The 18,673-nt window shown below is 40.5% G+C and overlaps 1 protein-coding gene across 2 annotated transcripts in view; it reads left to right on the plus strand.

Annotated features, from left to right (window-relative positions):
* NTRK2 (neurotrophic receptor tyrosine kinase 2) overlaps positions 1-18,673 on the plus strand; it is a 201,303-nt gene that overhangs the window by 148,606 nt on the left and 34,024 nt on the right. For both annotated transcript variants that reach the window (XM_040540792.1, XM_040540793.1), the window contains 3 exons: positions 2,780-2,910; positions 8,799-8,971; positions 12,055-12,289. In XM_040540792.1, coding sequence (XP_040396726.1) covers positions 2,780-2,910; positions 8,799-8,971; positions 12,055-12,289 — 539 coding nt within the window. The remainder of the gene's footprint in view (positions 1-2,779; positions 2,911-8,798; positions 8,972-12,054; positions 12,290-18,673) is intronic.

The following is an 18,673-nucleotide window of genomic DNA, read 5'->3' on the forward strand; positions in this document are numbered from 1 at the left end:
TAGGTTTCATTTTTCTCTTAAGTGTTTCAACTTGACTTAGCTCTTAGCTTAATGTAACATATTTTTTACAGTAATCAAACAAGATCTTTTAAACCAGGGATGACATGCTTTTAAAAGCACAAATGGCAGCTCAAGGGCAATCACCATTTAGAGTCAAAAGGAGGCAAATACATAACCACCCTTTGAATATTTGTGTATCTTTGCCTGTGAGACAATGTTATGAGACCACTTCTTTGGTAATTCAGTTATGCCACCTCTTTGGCCAAATCATGCTTTGTTTCTTCAATGTAAATCCAGGATAATCTCTTGGACTTATATAGAGTTAATTGGCTTAATCCTGATATTAACTGAAAGCAGATTTTTACTTGCATTTTTCAGTGTATCTCCTGCTGGAATCTCCTCCTACTGAATATGGTGTCAGTATGGTGTCAGGGGCCCTGAGTGTGCTAAACGGATTTTTTCCTTAGCTCATATTTCTGTCACATCATATGTGTTTGATTTACTTACATTGTTCTTGTATTTAATCTGAATGTATTTAGTCACATTTACTGTCATTTTTTATTTGTTTAGCAACTCCGCTTAGCTTAGAAAGGTAACAGGGATGGATAAAGCATAACAAGTTGCAAACATACTCTGTGCAGAGCTCTTCTGTGGCTTGCAGTGTTTTGCTTTTGACAGTTTGGTATGGGACAGGTTGTTTATTCAAATGCTTGATTTATATCAGAGCATGTAGCAGCAGATGTAAGTATACTATAGGGAAATACTTGATACATGTCTTATTTATTTTTACTCCATTGTTTGTGCAATCCTCCAGGAACATGTTAAAAAGTCTTCTTACTTCCAGGGCACACATCAATAGTGTTTGGTGTTCAGAGTGAAGAGGACCCAATCAGTGCTCAGGAAGTCGGCTGTGGTCACTACCAGGTCTCTGGTAGCAGCAATGACAGCAAAGTGAAAGCCCCCCCCTTTAGATGTGGGGTTTGCTGACTCCCATAGGGCAGGACTTCAGCCCTGTTCTCTGCTACAAAAGCTGATGGGGTTTGTGGGCATTTTAAGGTGATGACGCTGGTACCAGGGAGCTGAATGTCTCTGCTCTCAGTCCCACACAGCGTCCAGGCTGCCATCACCTCAGGCTCAGCAGGCCCGGTCTGATGGTGACTGGATCCCCTCGCAGCAGCCAGGCATAGGCACGGCTGCCCAAGGGCCTTGCAGTCCCCAGGTGGGCAAAAGGGGCCTGGGTGTGGGGAGAGAGCCAAGCAATTGTTGCACTGCTTCAGCACCAGGCTCCCCTCATGCGTGCCCACTGCTGCAACGTGTACTTATGCGCTCTTGGGTGTCGTCCACAGCTGGGGGTGGGGGATGTGGGGATTTCCCTCTCACAGACTGTGGGCCCACTCTCCAAACGCTGGCAATGGCAGTGGGGACAAGCACTGTCCTTTTGTCTGATGATGTTAGCACTGCTATCAGCACCTTTCACTGCTGATGTTAGCAGGACTCCATTTTCCACCCCCTAGTAATGGGGGTAAGGTAGTTTCTAAGTTAGTGGTCACTAGGTTTGGAACAAGCATGTAGCCAAGCATGGAGTCAGTGGGTGGGCTGTGTCTGAATATATCCCAGATTGTTGACAGGGTTCAGCCCTGGTCCCTGCAGCTAAGTGGTCCAGTGGAGATTTGTATCTTGGCAGAAGGCAGCCTGATGCCTATGCAACACTCTTTAGCCCATTGCATTTCAGATTTAAGTTGCAAATAGGCTCTGTCTGAGCAGGATTGAATTTCATTGTTTGCAAAAGCAGCTAAATGCTCTTAGGTTAAATGTGCCAGTAGATACTGGCTGTTTTGTACAATTTCAGCAACACAAGCAGTCCACCCTGTTGAGTTGGCCAGTTAAACTGACCTTGCAGCTACTTTATTTAGGTAGAACATTGCAAATTGATGGTGCATTGTACAAAATTTGGTATAGTCTTTTAAATATTAAATCTTTTAATGGAAGCTTGCACTGAAAGGAGAACATAAAATGAGATGAACAAAAATGCTCAAGGATTTTAATGTCTGAATCGATTACTTCTGGGCAGCAATTCAGCTAAGTCTCTGTCCATGACACTGACTAAAGCTAAAGCTAAAGACTAAAGTCTATCTTTTATTTCTTTTACTTCAGAGCAATATTGTAAATCATGTTTGTAAGAATGAAATTTCTATCTTAAGGTAACTGCAATATAGCTCACAGAGGGAAAGCAGATGAACAAGTGATAAGGGAACCAGAGAGCAAGTTGAATCTAGTTGAAAGAGGGCACATTTTGTTTTCCTGGATTAGGTTAATTTTAAAACTTTTTCTTCCAAACATTTTTGCCTCTGGACAAGACAGTTCAGCTATTGTTAGAGGTACAAAAATAGAAGTGATATGAGAAAGGTTGCTCGTGTTTTCTTATTCTTTCTTTTTTTTTTTTTTTCTTTTTTTTTTCCTTAAATTGCAACAGCATTCATTTTTAAGTATGCTCTACAGCAGTCATCAAAACATGATGATAGATAGCCTTTTCCCAGGTGATTCTTAATTCCATGTCTTCTTATCCAGTAAATGGACTACTCTCCAAATATAAGTATATTTATAACTCAATTTTTTGGGGGGCAAGGCACTAATGAATCACATATGGGTGCTTTGATTCTTTTTACCATGTACACCGTGCTCTGCAGGCAAACCCATCTCCAAGTGGCTGGAAGCATGGACCCTGTCCCATCCAGGCTTTGCAGCTCACTTTTTCCTCCTTTTTGTCTTTTCTTTGCAGTTGTTCAGCACATCAAGCGCCACAATATTGTTCTTAAAAGAGAACTTGGTGAAGGAGCCTTTGGGAAAGTCTTTCTGGCAGAATGCTACAACCTCTGTCCCGAGCAGGACAAGATCTTGGTGGCAGTGAAGGTAAAAGAGTCTAGGGTTTCAATCATTAATACATAGTTGCAACTAATGCTATTTTATTTGTAAATGATCGTGTGGAAGGGTTCACAAGGCTAATGGGGTGTTAAGAGAATGTGATATGTGAGCTTGCTGTGAATTATAAAATGAGAGCTGAATTTCATAAGGAAAAGGGGGAAAACAGTGTTACAAAGGGGTAAAATGTTTTCTGATCTATTTAAAATATGACTAGTGAAAGATAAAGCCTAGGCCATTGAAAATGCATGTGACTAACAAAATAATGTATAACCAGCTAAGTGCATAGGTTATGTGTGCAATTGCCAGTCAAATAAGGCTTTTTTTTTTTTTTCATGATTGTGTGATTCTCTTAATTGGCCAATGAAATTATCTGTGGTTAATGGTCATAACATTCCTGGCAGCTATATTAATCACAAAATTGTGGATAATATTTTCATGTGCTGTTAAACACTGTCTATATGGAAATCCAGAAGTCATGATATTTCAGACCTGGAGGAGTGATTCTTGATTATACAGCTCCAGTCAGCCCTTCCAAAACACAGTCCAAAATAGAAGGGAAATTTCCAGCATGGTCTTGGGGTTTGTACACTGAACATGCTTCATGGTAGCAAACCTTTTAGTCCCCCAAAATGGAAGGCCTAAGGGTTGGTCATCACCATCAGCTATGGATGTACACTAGAAGACATTATCAGTGATACTACACTCAAAGAGCTTGCAAAGTCTCCCTGGCAACAATCTCCTATCTCCATCTGTTGTTCTGCTGAAAGCTGAACGAGGTGTTCAACGTTTGAGGTATCTCATTAAATGCAGGGTGAATACACATTTAGAATTTGGGCTGTGTTTAGGGATCAGAAAATAATCTTGTCTGACCAGCCACAATTAGTCAACAATGTGTATGTTCTGGATCAAGCTGTACAGTAAAAGAAACCAAGTAGATCATCTTTTTGAAAATGGAAACAAGGCACAGAGTTTTGGATCTGGTAGTAAGAACATAAGAAGGAGGATGGATTTGTAGAGTGCTGTCTTGCTCCATCAAAAATAACATTTTTGTGTGTGTGTTTGTCAAAGTTACAAGCTTTTTGATAGTTGGAGTTGTTCCGTCATGTTGACTGGTAAGGAGAAATGAAGCCTGGAAGGGACGTATCATAGATGGGAGAAAGCATGAGACAAGAGATGACAAAACTAGAACTGAATAAATTTTCTATTGTATTTTGGTGAAACTAGAGTGGAAACTTCCATTTCTCTATCACTTCAGAGAAGTGCTGGATAGCAAAATAAAAGTCTCTCCATTCACTCACTGCCTTTGAAAGTCCTGACCAAATTGAGCCTAGCACTTCTGCTGTTAAATGCTGTACTGCACTCTCTCTCTGCTGCACTTTCTCAGTGTAATTCACAAGGGTATTCAGCCTTCAAAGGGAGAGGTGTCTCCATGGGTTTAGGTGATAAATCTGTCAGTTTTCTGGATTGGTATTATTATTTTTTTTTATTTTTTTTTTTACCAAATCAATTATTCCTAGCATCAAAAGCTATTGCACAGATAGCCATGACAAGAATAACCTCTGTGGACAGGTTATGCCCATTTTAGGTTTCTCATATTGGTTCTTAGATAGTGATCAAAGTCACATCTTTAAGAGAAATATTTTGGTGAACTGGACTGTGTCCAGGCCTCAACATTTGCCACAGGGTTTGGCATTGAAAGTGTTTGATTTTTGTTCTTCGAGGAGCAGACCTGGATGCCAGCAGCCAAGGTTTGCTTTTCCTGGCTAACAGCAAAGGTTTTACAGTGCTTCACCACCACCACCACCTCCACCCCCCTCAGCAAAGCCACAGCAAAATTGTCCCTGTGAAATAGATCCAGTGAGCCCAGTGGGAGCATCTGTTTGGTATGAAGTAAGGAAGTGCCAGGGGTACTGGGGCAACAAGAAAGCATGACCTCATCTACCTGCAGCCCTCAGGACAGTGGCTGGTCTCCTTGCTTGCCGACTGCTATGCAACTGTATGGCCTTGTGCAAGTGTGCTAAAACTTTGGCCTAAACATCTCCATGTCTGATTCAATGTTCATCCTTTTCCTCACTAGCAGGCTGATATCTGAGACCTTGATGCTGCAGCAAATTGTGTGGGAGATAAGAGTTCCAGAGAAATCTGGGAAGATACAAAAGCAGGCTTAGCATAAACAACCCCAAATGCTTGTGCTTTTCCTCATTGGAAGAGGAGTAGGATAGTCTGTTAAATTTGTTTTGACCATTGGGACTTTTGGGGGGAATACTGAGTGTTCAGAAATGCTTACTGTGGACCAAAACCTGCGAGCACAGAGTTTAACCACAGGGCAGTGTGGGCATGGGATTCCCCCCACCCCAGGTGAGTTTTCAAATCAGATCAGTACGCAATGTGCTGCAGACACTTCTAGAGAACAGAGGGTGGGAGAAGGAAAGGTTCTCATTTCCCTGTTGGCTGTTTTTGCTGTGCCACAGTGGTTGTTCAGGCCTGGATTCAGGGCCAGTACTACTGTACTGTCTACTCATAGGGCTGGTTTCCCAGTCAGAATTTTGCCATTGTTTAAACTGTCTGTAGCTGGGAGCTCGAGGTGAGGATGACCTGCAGGACACAAGTTAGCAGCTGCCTTTTGCTGACCTGGGAGTGGGAAAGGCAGGATTCACCCTGTGCTGCTTGCTCCAGGGTTGTGCTTGTCTAGCAGACTGATGCATGTACTAGGTGACAAATGTTTCCATGGCACTGCAGAGGAGAACCAAAGCTTTCCAACTCTTCTCCAACTCTCAGATGTTCTGTGGTGCTGGGGAGCAGTAAGCTGAAAGAGTGTAAAGAAAGGCTGTCAGGAGAGTTTCATTACCATGTCATACTGGTGAGAGCCAGATCCCCCTGCTGTTGGGGTTACAGCTCTGTGGTGTCAGGGTGGATTAAAAAGCTGGTGACTTGCACGTGCTGTGCACAGCAAGTGCTGTGCAGTGCAAGTTTGCAGGGTCCAGATTCTATATGGATACCTGGGCAAGGTCTTGATGAAGGAGATTAAACAAGGGGTGGTGGTCCACCTGTCACAGGGCTGAACTCAGCAGATGAGGAGCTCCTCTACCAGCCAGGGAATGCTTCTGTTGCCCAATGGAATATGTCCTCTCCTCCTTAGCTGCTGGCCAAGCAGCCTACTGGTTGGAAAGTACTTGTGGTTGTGTACCAGTTCTTGCTTGGGAAAACCTCCCATTGATTGGTGAGAGTGCTTTGCATGCAGAGCTTTGGCTTACCTGTCAATATTGATAAAAATAATGAATATGTTCTTTTCTCCGTCTTGTGCTCTTATGGTTTTATTTTGTTTTTATTTTTTTCTCCTTACACTGAAAACAAGTTAAATGCATTACTCCCTGTCATTTCTATGTAAATGTTATGTGCTTATTAATTTTTTCACTTTCCAATCTCCTCCTTGCCTATGTTGGCTGTCCCTCATGCATTGTGTCTATGCTGTGTGCTGCATGAAATAATGAAAATTAGAGGAGTGGGGGCTGCAACAATGGTGGGTTACAGAACTTAAGGTTGCCCTTGGTAATAGAAACCCTTTCTGAGTTTTGCCAGGGTTTTAGACCTTTTTGCATTTTGCTGTTTGACAGAAAAATGTGTAATTGCCATAGCAACTGCTCTGTCATATGATAATTTTGCTGTTTCTGTGAGATAAAAAGCTTCTCCTGAAATATACAATAAGCCATCATCACAGGGCAGAGCTGTCAGCGTTTTTACTGTCTTTCCAGGGAAAGAGCATGTTGGAAAGAGTATGAGCCCGTGCTTCTGTCTATCATTTTTTTCCCGGGTTGCTATTATATAAAAATGTTTTTTATTTTTATATGAATTGTTTTCTAATTCTCTTGTTGAGGAGAATTACAGTCCAATTGCTTTATACATGAAACCAACAGAGGAGACTCAATTGACAACAGAATTGTTCCGGGTGCTTTTTTTATATAGCATAGATCGGACTGTGAGTTGGTGCCTGCATCATGTTAAGGCATCATCGCAGAGCCTGGATGCATTGGAAGATATTTCAGTTTCAGTCCTTGCTTGGTTCAGATGTGCTTTGCTGGGGACCATAGATGCGGAGCTGATTTGATATCCACCTTAGATGATATGACTATGTATACTAATATGTCACAGCTTATGAAGGCTTGTAAGATCCTTGTTGCATCATTATTGGTAAAACTTGCGAAAGAAGGGTTCTGTGTCTGAAGACACATGAGATTCATAAAGGGGTTCTTCAGGGAAGTGTCGTTGTGGCATGACAAGTTTCTATTGCCTCTGGTATCCACAGAGCCTGAAATCTACAGATAAAAGCCCCTGTATCTGATAAATGGCTGTTCACTCAGCCCTGCTTCTTTTCACCCCAGCTGTTCATTTTTAAGGTCTATGTCTGCCGTTTCATAAGTGAAGAAAGCATTTTCTCTGACAGTCATCTTTTAGTCCCTAGTCCCCCATTCATACAAGCATAGGTATCATACTAGTAAAGTGGACTCAATTCTCTCTGTTTAAGAAAAACCCTGAACAAACCATGACTATTACAGCTAGAAACTGGGTTTGTTGGCAGAATGATTGCACTGTATCAACTTGTTCTGTGTCTGCTCTGATGAGCGTGGTTGGTCCCATGGTGTCTATATGAATTCAGAGTAGAAAATAGATAGCCAGGAAAAAAACATCCTAAGTTAAAGCAATGCTGTTAGTTTTGAGTCTTATTGTCTTTTGTTTTAAGTCTAGGGGTAGTTAAAATACGGAGGTACAAAGCCCAGCTGTAAGTTTCTGTGATTAATAACTTGTGAACATTGTTAACCTGCTATCATTCTCTTACCGTTTTAAAAATGTTTTTTCAATTAATACAGTACCACCCTTGTACCTTCTGAAGGTAGAGCACAGTAGTGGTTTATTGTCAATTATGATTATTCCTCACTTAATTGGTGTCAGAATTTGCTTTTGGTTTCATGCATGAAAGTGTTTCCTTGCTCATGAAATGTAGTTAAGAAGAGATCTGAAACTGCTTATGAGTGGCAGGTAAATTAGTTCTATTTCATTATACAAAGTTCAAGCCTCCTGTTTGATCCAACATTGATATATTTCCTACAAAATGAAAATGAGCAGGATTTTAGATCTATATAAATAAAAGGGGGAAAAATAAAAACTGCCACCCCAAGATTCTGACCTGCATCTACTTACACTCTGTCTATCAATTTGGGATTGATACTTCAGTTACTTACACATTTCTTAATCTTAGTCATGTAAGTAAATTTACTTTATTTCAAAAGAGTTTCTGACTGAAGTCACAGGTTGTAAGGTCTGGTCCAAGGATCTGCCCTTCTACAAATCTACTGAATGTATAGTGCACCACAGGGACCAACATCAGCAGTAATTACATCAGTAATACATAAGAAATGCATCTATGTTCCACTAAGTATTTTAAGCAAGCAAAGCTTTATTTTAAGGAACTTAAAAGCACAGGTAAATACCAACAGGATACTAGGGGTTTGCCTGAGTTACAAGCTAAAGGATACAAACCAGCCGTGTACTAGTATGTTTTTTGGATAAGATCAGATTGTTTGTTCTGTGTTTTGGAAAACACTTGAAACAGCAAGATCATGAGTATTCCTACATCCTCTTATAACAAAAAATTTTTGGTGGGGATTATACTGTGACACGGGGCAGGGGAATAACAATTCTACTGCCTTTACTAAATTGCACTTAAACATCACATCTGCATTTCTAAAAGAGTTGCTAAAAATGTACTTCCATCCTTTATGCAGTATAATGTCCTTATCTTACCCTTACAATGTCTTCCCACATGTTCGCTACCTTCTGTGAACATCTCTTCTTCCTCACATTCTCCTTTCCTCTGCCAGACACTGAAGGATGCCAGTGACAATGCCCGCAAGGACTTCCACCGTGAGGCAGAGCTGCTGACTAACCTGCAACACGAGCACATTGTCAAGTTCTATGGCGTCTGCGTTGAGGGCGATCCGCTCATCATGGTCTTTGAGTACATGAAGCATGGAGATCTTAACAAGTTCCTCAGGTAAACCCACCAACGTATTGTGTTGGAGAGCTAGAAGTGGGCAATGAAGGTAGGCAGCTATTGGTACTTAATGCCAAATTAACTCCTATCCCTTAAAAATGCAGACACCCTAAAGTGCAAATCTGTGCAACATTCATTTTGTGTACTATGATGTGGAACTCATTTTCTTTGTGTATTTGGAAATACCATTAAGCTAAGCCTCAGAAGGAATGGAAACTGAAGAAATATACTTTTTAGTATATTTCAGGGTATTCTGAAATGTTATAAAGTTTACACTAAGAACTGTCTTCTTGAAGGCTTTCTGGTAGCATTTTGGAAGATCCCACTCAATACCTATTGCTATCTGTAGGCATCTAAAAGCTTCTGAAATCTAACCCCTTTTCTCTTCCCTCCTCTGATTGTTTTGGAAAGAGCGCCATTAATCTGTGGCAAGAGAACTGTGAATTATGGAAACTTTGGTGTGGTGGAAAACACTACATTTTGGGGTCTATTTCATAAAGCTGTTCATGAATGTGCATTATAAATTGAAATTTGGCAGTAAAGTAGTCATAAATAAATAGATGATACTCAAGGTTTAGAGTAATAGATAACTCATGAATCAGCAAGATTTGAACAGTGGCCTTACCTATGTGCCATTTCCACGAGTGGACATTCATTGACATAAAAATAAGCAGTTAAGAGACAGCTTTTCCTCCTACATAAAAACATTTGCATAAAGGACTGCTCTTTCAACGTCTTCTATGTCACTTCCATCAAAAGGTATCACAAAAAACATTTCAATGTACCGAGATCTCTTCTGCTGAAAAATAAGTGGGGGCATCACCATACTGGACAGATATCTGTGTAATGCATGCTACTGACAAAGCTGTAAAATAATCAAACTAATGTCCCTTTAAATGGGTTTAGATTTTCTATCTGCCTGAAATTGCTAGTGACTGCTAGTGTCACCATTTACGCATTTTTATTGCCTTTGTGAAATGAGTTTGCTGTCCTTCTAATCTCTAGTGAACAAATAGCCATCACATAAAAGCAAATGACATCAACTAGCATCCTCCCTTTTTGGCAGGGCTGCCAGGTCTGGCAGAGAGACTAGCTCTTGAACTGGGGATGCAGAGCAAACACTACTTTTCCCAGACTGACTGTCTCTTTGGCAAAGGATTTAAGTGTATTGTCAGGGCAGTGTTGGGGCATTTACATTTGCCTGCTTGGACCTCTGCCGTGGATCAGGAGAAAACTGTGGTTTCCAAAGACACTGTCCCAGTACTTTTTGAGAGCACTGAATTTCCATTAGAACGGGCCAGATTTGCCGCTGATTCACTGTCACAATAAGAAATACTTACTCTTTGATTATTTTTGTTTGGCCTTTTCTTACCTCCTAACTCTGACTTTGAATTGTTGTACAGAAAGGTAGTTTAGCAGACAGTATATTTCCTCCATTAGGTGTTCTCTTTCTCTCTCTCTTCTCTCTCTCTCTCTCTTTTTTTTTTTTTTTTTTTAATTATTAATCAGCCCTGGTCTTTAGAACATAAAATGATTATGCTGGGACAAGCTGTTTAACCTAAGCTCCGATTTGTCATTCCTCTCACATTTGCCGCAGCTTGTGCTGCAGATCAGAGGTTAGCTGTAAGTGGGCTGTAAAAGCCTGAATTTCTTACCCTGCAGCGCCACCAAAGGCTGACGGGAAAAATGAATCCGAAATTTAACCCAAATGAGCCTTGCTGTCTGTGTGTAGCCAAAGTCTGTTTCAGATCTAGGACCACAGCCTCAAAGCCATGCCTGCCCTGTGCTTGCTCTGGACAGTGGAGGCTAATTTGAACCCAAGGAAATCTCCGTCAATGTTACTGACTGTTGCAGACACTGAGGAGCACCTCTTTTACAGACAGCACCACAAGTGCAAGATGGGTGGAGTGTTAAAAATAATCCAAAAGTTTCATTAGATACAAATCATCTCCTCAAGGAAACCAGTGAAAGAAGAATTCTCTAATTTAGTGATTTGGAGCTTCATATCTGAGAGCAGCCAAAAATAAAAATAAAAATAAAAATAAAAATAAAAATAAAATCAGTGCAACGAAAAGGCACAGTGCTTTTCAACAGGAATTTTCCTCTGAGTCTTGGTTGGAGGTTTCATATCCTCCTGTATATCCCGCTTCACCCAGACCAGTTGAATGTTTGGCTGTACCCTGTAGCAGAGAAAGTGCAGTTAACTTCTTTACTTGGTACCAGCTGCAATCCCAGCAATGCTACATACCTTCTTTCATTTCTTTCTCACATCTGTCACTTTGCTCATGAAGTTCTTCCCTTGGGGCAATTTTAATATCATATTTCTAATAAGTAATGTCAGATTTGATCTCACAGATTTTGATTAATTTACAACTCTTTTCCAAACTCCTGTGCCCTTCCCTTGGGGATGAATTAAGGCCTCGCCTTCGTTGATTAGAAAGGTGATTCTCTGAAACTCTACTTTGGAGGAAGGAAGGACTTCTGAGAGAAAACAAAAATTGGTTGTAGAGTATTTTTCAAAAATAGTTGAGAAGGGAAGAGCAGAGATAGTCTCTTTGGAAAAATACTTTGCAGGAATAAAATAAAAAGGCTTCTGAAAACGTAGAAGAGTAGAATGGATGGAAAGTCCTTTTTCAAAATATTATAAGGTGTATGAATGAGGAATGAGGAATGATTGTTAGCTGATCTTATTAGTTGGCTAAGGATTGGCTAGTAATGCTTATCATAAAATTGTGTACATAGGAATGCTGATATCAATATCTTTGAGTTAATAGGATTCAACAGGAGAAGAGTGGTGCTTTAGGATAGGGGGGTATTATTATGAACCCAGCTGCCTTATTCTTGTGAGCAGTATATATACGTGTTGTATAATGCTCTTCAAACCACCTGTCTTTCACTCAGTGAAGGAAAACAGTAAGTGAAAAAAGCCAAGAGACAAATTGTTGCTATTTCACCAATGAATCGATAGCCCTTTTGTTTTTATATATGAGTAAGTCACTTGTGTGGTTTTAGGCTCACTAATACCTTTCACCTCTGTAGCTTACAAGTGGCCTGTCACTTTATCAGCTTATATTTTGATGCAGGGCACATGGTCCAGATGCAGTACTGATGGCAGAAGGCAACCGTCCAGCTGAGCTGACACAGTCCCAGATGCTTCATATCGCCCAGCAAATTGCAGCTGGTATGGTTTACCTGGCATCACAGCACTTTGTGCATCGGGATCTTGCTACCCGGAATTGTTTGGTTGGTGAGAACCTACTGGTGAAGATTGGGGATTTTGGGATGTCTAGAGATGTGTACAGCACGGACTACTATAGGGTAAGTGAACTGCTGTAAGTGCTAACAACTGAGGTCTGGTTCAGTACTGATATGACTGATTTTGGTTTTACACTATCAGGTAATTTAGAGGCTGGCATATGGAGATCCTGGTTTTGGGTTACAACATTTCAGTAAATTTGGAGCAAATTAATCAGAATAAGATTGGCATGTCCTGTTTATGTATGATGACTTTAAATTCTAATACTAAAAGATAGGAAGGTCTTTCTGGGCAGAAATTTTACATGGTTGCTTGGCTATAGTGAAGAAGAAAAAGAAGCAGATGGAAAGGAAGAGTGGGTAATCAGATTTGGCCCAATACTTCGGAGTTATTAAAATATGTTGTCATATGTTTCTCAGACAAGTGGAAATTGTTACTTTTAGGTATTTTATAATGTTTCATTATAATGTTTATTTGAGTATCTGTAAGTAGCGGACAGCAGTGCTGAATGAGGTATTTATCTCAGGGAAAGACTAGGTCAGAAATTATTAACTTCTCAGTGCATTAAAAGCTATCTGCAGGCTTCTCCTGCTTTAAGCCTATTCTTTAATTCTACTGCTTATGGTTGAAGAGCTGTTTTGCATCACTCTGGTGAGGGCGATAACTCAGTAGTGGGTAAGAGTAGCCCTTGGTGCATGTTCAGATTCTGGCCCAGGTTGTTTTCCCTAGGCTCAGTTGTGGTATAATGATGTGTGAAGTTTGCAAAGGGCTCCTATAGTTGCTAGGATTAACAGGACCTTGTACATTAATCATTGTCATTGATGGTGTCTTTGTACTCCGTGACAGGTCAGGTAGTTGACAGCATTTGCTGTTTGTTACCACATGTGTAACTTCATGAGTGGAACTGCGGCTATCAGGTATTTATGGCTTGCGAAGGCAATCCATGGGCAAGCTGTTATTAGTTTGTGGATGCTGGAATTGTATCTTGTAAGATAAGCTACTTGGTCTCTTTAAAGCGCATTCTCTGTATGTGCCTCTCACATCACTTGTTATCAGTGACTTCTTTTTAGGTAAAATGAAGGACTCTTCCGTATCCGTCCTAACTGGGTTGCAGTGTCCATAAAATGACAGTGTCATGTCTGTGCCAGTGTTTGTGGGATGCCTGAAAAGGGATTGACTTTACATCCAGCTGATGCCTGACAGGGCAGAGGAAGGTGCACACAAAAATTTTTTGTTGAGTGTTGTTTTTCTTAACAGCTGAGAAATACGTTTCCTCTGTTCTTTGTATCTTCTTTTACAAGGCAAACCTAGTAATTAGTAAACATATGAAACAGACTCCTCTTATATTTTTTTATTTTGGAGACTTGGCACTTCATGCTATTTTGTCAATGTAAAATAAGCATGACTTCATTTCAGAACTTGGAAAAATACATGGGATAGTAATCACTGACTCTGTTTGCAAAGACACAAGTAAGCACCAAAGGCCAGGCTTTCTTGATTTTGCATCTGATGAATGAACAGTACTTGCTGGGACTGGAGACATATCTCTGTTCTGTATTTTAGTGAGACTGGATTCATTTACCAGTTCATCATTACAATTAAGAATGAATGTTCATGCTTAATAGTAAATGTTTGCAAAAGCCTTGACAAAGACAGCATTTTTGAACAATAAATGCTTTGTTTTGTTCTAATTTTTGAAAAAAAAAAAAAAAAAGAAAAAAGAAAAAGACTTCTTGCTGCAGAAAACTGCAGGCAAAAGCAGGTAGAAGCTAGGTAATCATACAGGCTTCCCGGGGACAGCTTAGGTTTGGTGCAAGCATTGGTGTAATGAATTTAGTGTCATCTTACCTGCTCATGTACTTCTGGTTTTAATCCTTGAGTCTTATGCATCAGCACTCAAGCAAAGCTTTTACCCAATGAAGGAGGAGTTTAGAACAAGATTAGATTTTGTCCTGCCTGAAACGTGAGGTTCTGGTAGCCTGGATAGTCATGGGGTGCTTTTCAAAGTACCTTGTTCAAGTGATTCATTGCATTTCTCATTGCCTCTTCTCCAGAGTGATTCTCTCCTTTCCTCTTCTGCTTCCTCCTCCATCTTCTTCTTCCCGTCCCCCCTTCACTCCTTCCCATCACTCTTTTGAGGCCAAGGGAGGATCGGCGTGGTCCAGGAAGAAATAAAGAAATGAGAAGAGAGAGGTATAAGGAAAGGAAGAAAAGGACAGTGTGTGAAGAGGATGCAATAATGGGTGTGAGAGAGGGAATGAATAAGTCAATTCATTAAGGAATGTAAAAGGAAAAGGAAAGTGGAAAGAGGTGTTAGTAAAAGACACAAATGTGGCTGAAGGAGAAAGATGTAGACACATGGCAGAGGTGATGAATGAAAATATAAGTATTGTGGTTCCATCCAAATTGATGAAGTGAGGTTGCAGTATGATGGAAATATATGAAACCTAAACTTGTGTAGTCACTTGTTTTGCACAGTGAGAAAATCAAGAAGGATCATTTCTCCAACCCCCCACATTCCAGCTGTCTTTTGGCTGGTACAAAGGAGAGACAGAGCCACAGACTGCCTTGCTACCATATTTCACACTGATAAAAGCAGGAAGCCACAGCTGAGTCTTTGAGGTTTTCAAATGCACAGCTTGGGCCATATATGGGCTAGCCAGAGTCTGACTGAAATAAGCAAGCCTATGATGACTTTCCAGAGTGTTGCCTTAAGAATTATGTCTATGGCAGGCCTAAGCAATGAAATTCATTGATGACACTGGAATGGCACTGACCGACTATAACTAATTGCTTGTAGCAGGGTAAGTCTCTTTTAACTGTTCAGACTTAATCGTATACACAGAAGAAATTCTTCCCTAGCCTTGACAGCTTTCTCTGATGCTCATTGGAAGGATTTATACAGCTTCAAAAAGCTCTGCAAGAAATAGTTTGGTATTTGTGTTTATTAAGGCACTGGAATCTGTTTACTGAGATCCTACCACCTTGTCAGGATGCTAGGTTTGCCCAAGATGATTATTCATAATTTGTTTCTGTAAGATAAGGATGGTCACCAGTACTTGTTTGCTGTCAGATTGTTAATGACACTCTGTATTGAAGCAGCTCAGTAGTTAAATGAGATTTGAGAGAGAAAGGGAGAGAAATAACCCTTGGGTTGGGAATGCATGTTATGTGTGGCCCTGGTTACACAAGGTTTTCTTTTCCTCCTCCCTTCTTTTTTCCTTTCTTTTTCATTAGACAGGAATCTTGGGGGTGGAGAGAGCCCTGATATACATGCTAACGTTCAGTGAAACAGCAACAGTTTTCAAAAGTCACCCCAGATGATCATGAGGTCACGAAGAATTTGCAGTGCCTTTTCCTCTCCCGCACTCCCATCCACCTCGGGTCAAACTAAAGCAACTGTCAAATAATTATTTTCATCCATGTGCCAAACAACTCCAGTGACACCCTGCTGCACTGCAGGCCTTGTAGCACAGTGCATCACTTCATGACGTTATTTATTTGCAGAGCTTAGGTCTCAGGTTCATTAGGGACTTGTTTTGTTGACGTCTGCTTTTTGTTGCTTGGACTCCCAACACTCACAAGTCAGAGTTTCCCTTCTTTCTATCTGATACTCAAATAATGTGACTCATCAGCTGCCTTCAGTGGCTTAAAGTACTGACACTGAAGCATGGGAACGACCAGATTGCTAGTATACTTCCTTGCACTCAGAGAATACTTCAGGACCTTTTTAGGCTCACAGTTGAAGTTTGCAGCTTCTGCTCAGTACTTGGTCTTAAAATACTTTTCTACATTTTCTTATCACATACACACAAACACAAAAAAGGTCATCTCACCTCAGTACTTGGAAAAACTTAACAGGGATATGCTTTAAATATCCAGGCTGGTCAGCCAGCTGCAAGCTCAAGCCAAGATTTTGCATGCAACTGTGATCTCACTGAAGTAAGCAAGAGCTTTGCCATTTACTTCATTAGGACCAGAACTTCACCCTTCCATGTTTTTATGTCTGTCCAGTGCAGAACAGAAACTCTGTTTCTGATTTAGATTTATGGAGCTAAGTTGTGTAATCCCTATTTAGGTATTGTATAACTAACTTGCCTTTATGCAACAGTGCAAGGAGCAGTAGAGAAAATAAGGACATCATGCCTCCGCTTGTACAAACCACAGAAGGAGCTATCAGAAACCTGGAACTATTAGCAAAGTTTTCATCTTCTTTAGGCCCAACTTGTCCAAAAGCTACAGAGAGGTTTAGAAATCAAATTAGCCTAAGCCTTTCTCTATTGCAGAAAACTATGCATTAGGTGTTAAGGCCAAGAGGAGTGACAAGAACCTGAGACCTCCTCAAGCCACATGGAAAACCTCAACACTCATTAATGCCCTTAGCACCAAATCCTATGAAAATTCCAATCTGCCAAGGGACAAGAGGAAGAGACGTCAAAGGTATCAATGCTGTCCTAGGTCCCTAAAAAGAAATCTTTTGACAAAAATTTCTGAGGTGTTTTACAAAGTCAGTTACCCCTGACATACAACAGATGGTGACAACAATCCCTGTAAGTCTGTCTCGGTCAGAATTAACTTTTGGCAAGTAAGCTGCATAATGGTATGAGTGCTCAAGCCAGCTGCACCAGCCGGGCATTTCAGGGGTTTAGTAACATCCCTTGGAGCACATCTGGCCCAATGTCCCGCTTATGAATGTCATCTGTCCTCAGTGTCTCAGAGAAGTGTGGGAACAGAGCTTGACACAGAACAACACCATTCAACAAGAGGTAAAACAAAAATGCAGGAGACCAGTGCAAGTCCTGAAGAAATAGTTTAGTCAAATACATAAATATGGTGCAGCCTGCATAATGCTGACAAGCTTGTTTTCAGATCTCTCTCTCAGGTAGAGCACAAGATTGGACAGCAGCAATCCTCTGTCTCTGAAGTTTGAATGTCCAATTCCAATGCTTTGTTACACAGCCCCTCCCATTAATTTTCCAAGGTGGACATTGAAAATAAGTGGGATCCTGCTGATGGGGCCTTCCTTGGAAGGCTGCTCCAGAACCTCACCCTCATCACGGTTGCAAATCTTCTTCTTAATCAGTAGCCGAAATTAACTCACGACCAGAGTACACCCACTTGATCACATTATTCTCCAACAGAGAGCATTATTCTCCCTTCCTAGCTTTAACATGTCAAATGTATTTAGAAAAAGTAATGCTCGCCCCTCCTGGGCTGTTTTGGATGGTTAAAGAAGGCAAACTATCAGGAGAAAAGGTTCTTTTTTCTTCTCCTAGTAGCCTTCTCTTACATCTTTCAGTCTGTGAAACAACAGTTTAAGTGTCTCTTTCTGGTTCAGACATCACTAGAGCTGTGAGCAGTATTTTCCAAATAAGGTTTTTGCTTTTTCTTGGACCAGAAACACTTCCCTGCCTCTAATGAAAATGCACTGCACAATACATCCTAGACTCACATAGCCTGTGTGATATTGGCATGCAGTCACTGTATTGTCAAACAGTGCCCTGGGCCACTCTCATATTCTGTGGCTTCCAAATGAAGAACATCCTCTTTTCTAAAGTTTTTGGTTTCAGTCCCTAAGTGAGTGACTGGCACATCTTGTACCTCTGGTGGTTGAGAAAGACTGTCATTCTTCATTTTTTTTAGCTTCTTTGGGGGCTGCTTTTTATTTTTTTATTTTTTTATTAAAATTCAGGTCTTGTCTAAGTTGATGGTGAGTAAAGAACTAATGAAACAGAATCGTGGTTAACCAAAAAGTAAACTGCTGAGGGAGTGAGAAAGATTTGAGAGTTTCCTAGATTTTTGTGTCTTTGTTTCTTAGTGTTTTATTTCTTGATCAATTCTAGTTAATGTTAATGTTAAATAAGTATTTTGGAAAAGGATGTCTTCTTGAAACATAGTGTTCCCATGCAACTTTCATTTAAGATGTGAGAAGTTATGCTTCTTAGACTCCAAGGAAGACTTCCAGAGAAACTAAGAATTACACAATTTGATATTCTACGCCAACTTTAAAAATACCCAGCTTCCAGACCTTCTTTCTACATAAAAAGGTCAAAAACCCATTTGAGAAACCATTTTGACTCTGGGAGTATTATAGCCCTTGGCAAGTAAGCCTGATTCTGATCTCCCTCGTCACTCAGCAAAACCAGAATATTGGTTTTGAAGACAGTGAAACAACATTGGTATTAGAGTAGTGAAATGGCAAAGAGTGGCTCGGCTGCTAGGCACAGTCCTTCCTTCACATGTAAGCCTAATACTTAATATTGTAGAGTGCTGTATTTCTGGCAACTGCATAATACAGCTTTCTGGTGACTCTTTATATGAAACATTTGCTAAAAGATAATGCTAGTAAAATAACCATCAGAGAATGATATCACTTAAGCTATTTCCAGTACCAAATGCCTATTTGCAAGGAGAATTAATGCATGACAGCAAGGGACTAAAAAAAG

This window comes from Cygnus olor, chromosome Z (assembly GCF_009769625.2).
Source record: "Cygnus olor isolate bCygOlo1 chromosome Z, bCygOlo1.pri.v2, whole genome shotgun sequence".
NCBI lineage: Eukaryota > Metazoa > Chordata > Aves > Anseriformes > Anatidae > Cygnus > Cygnus olor.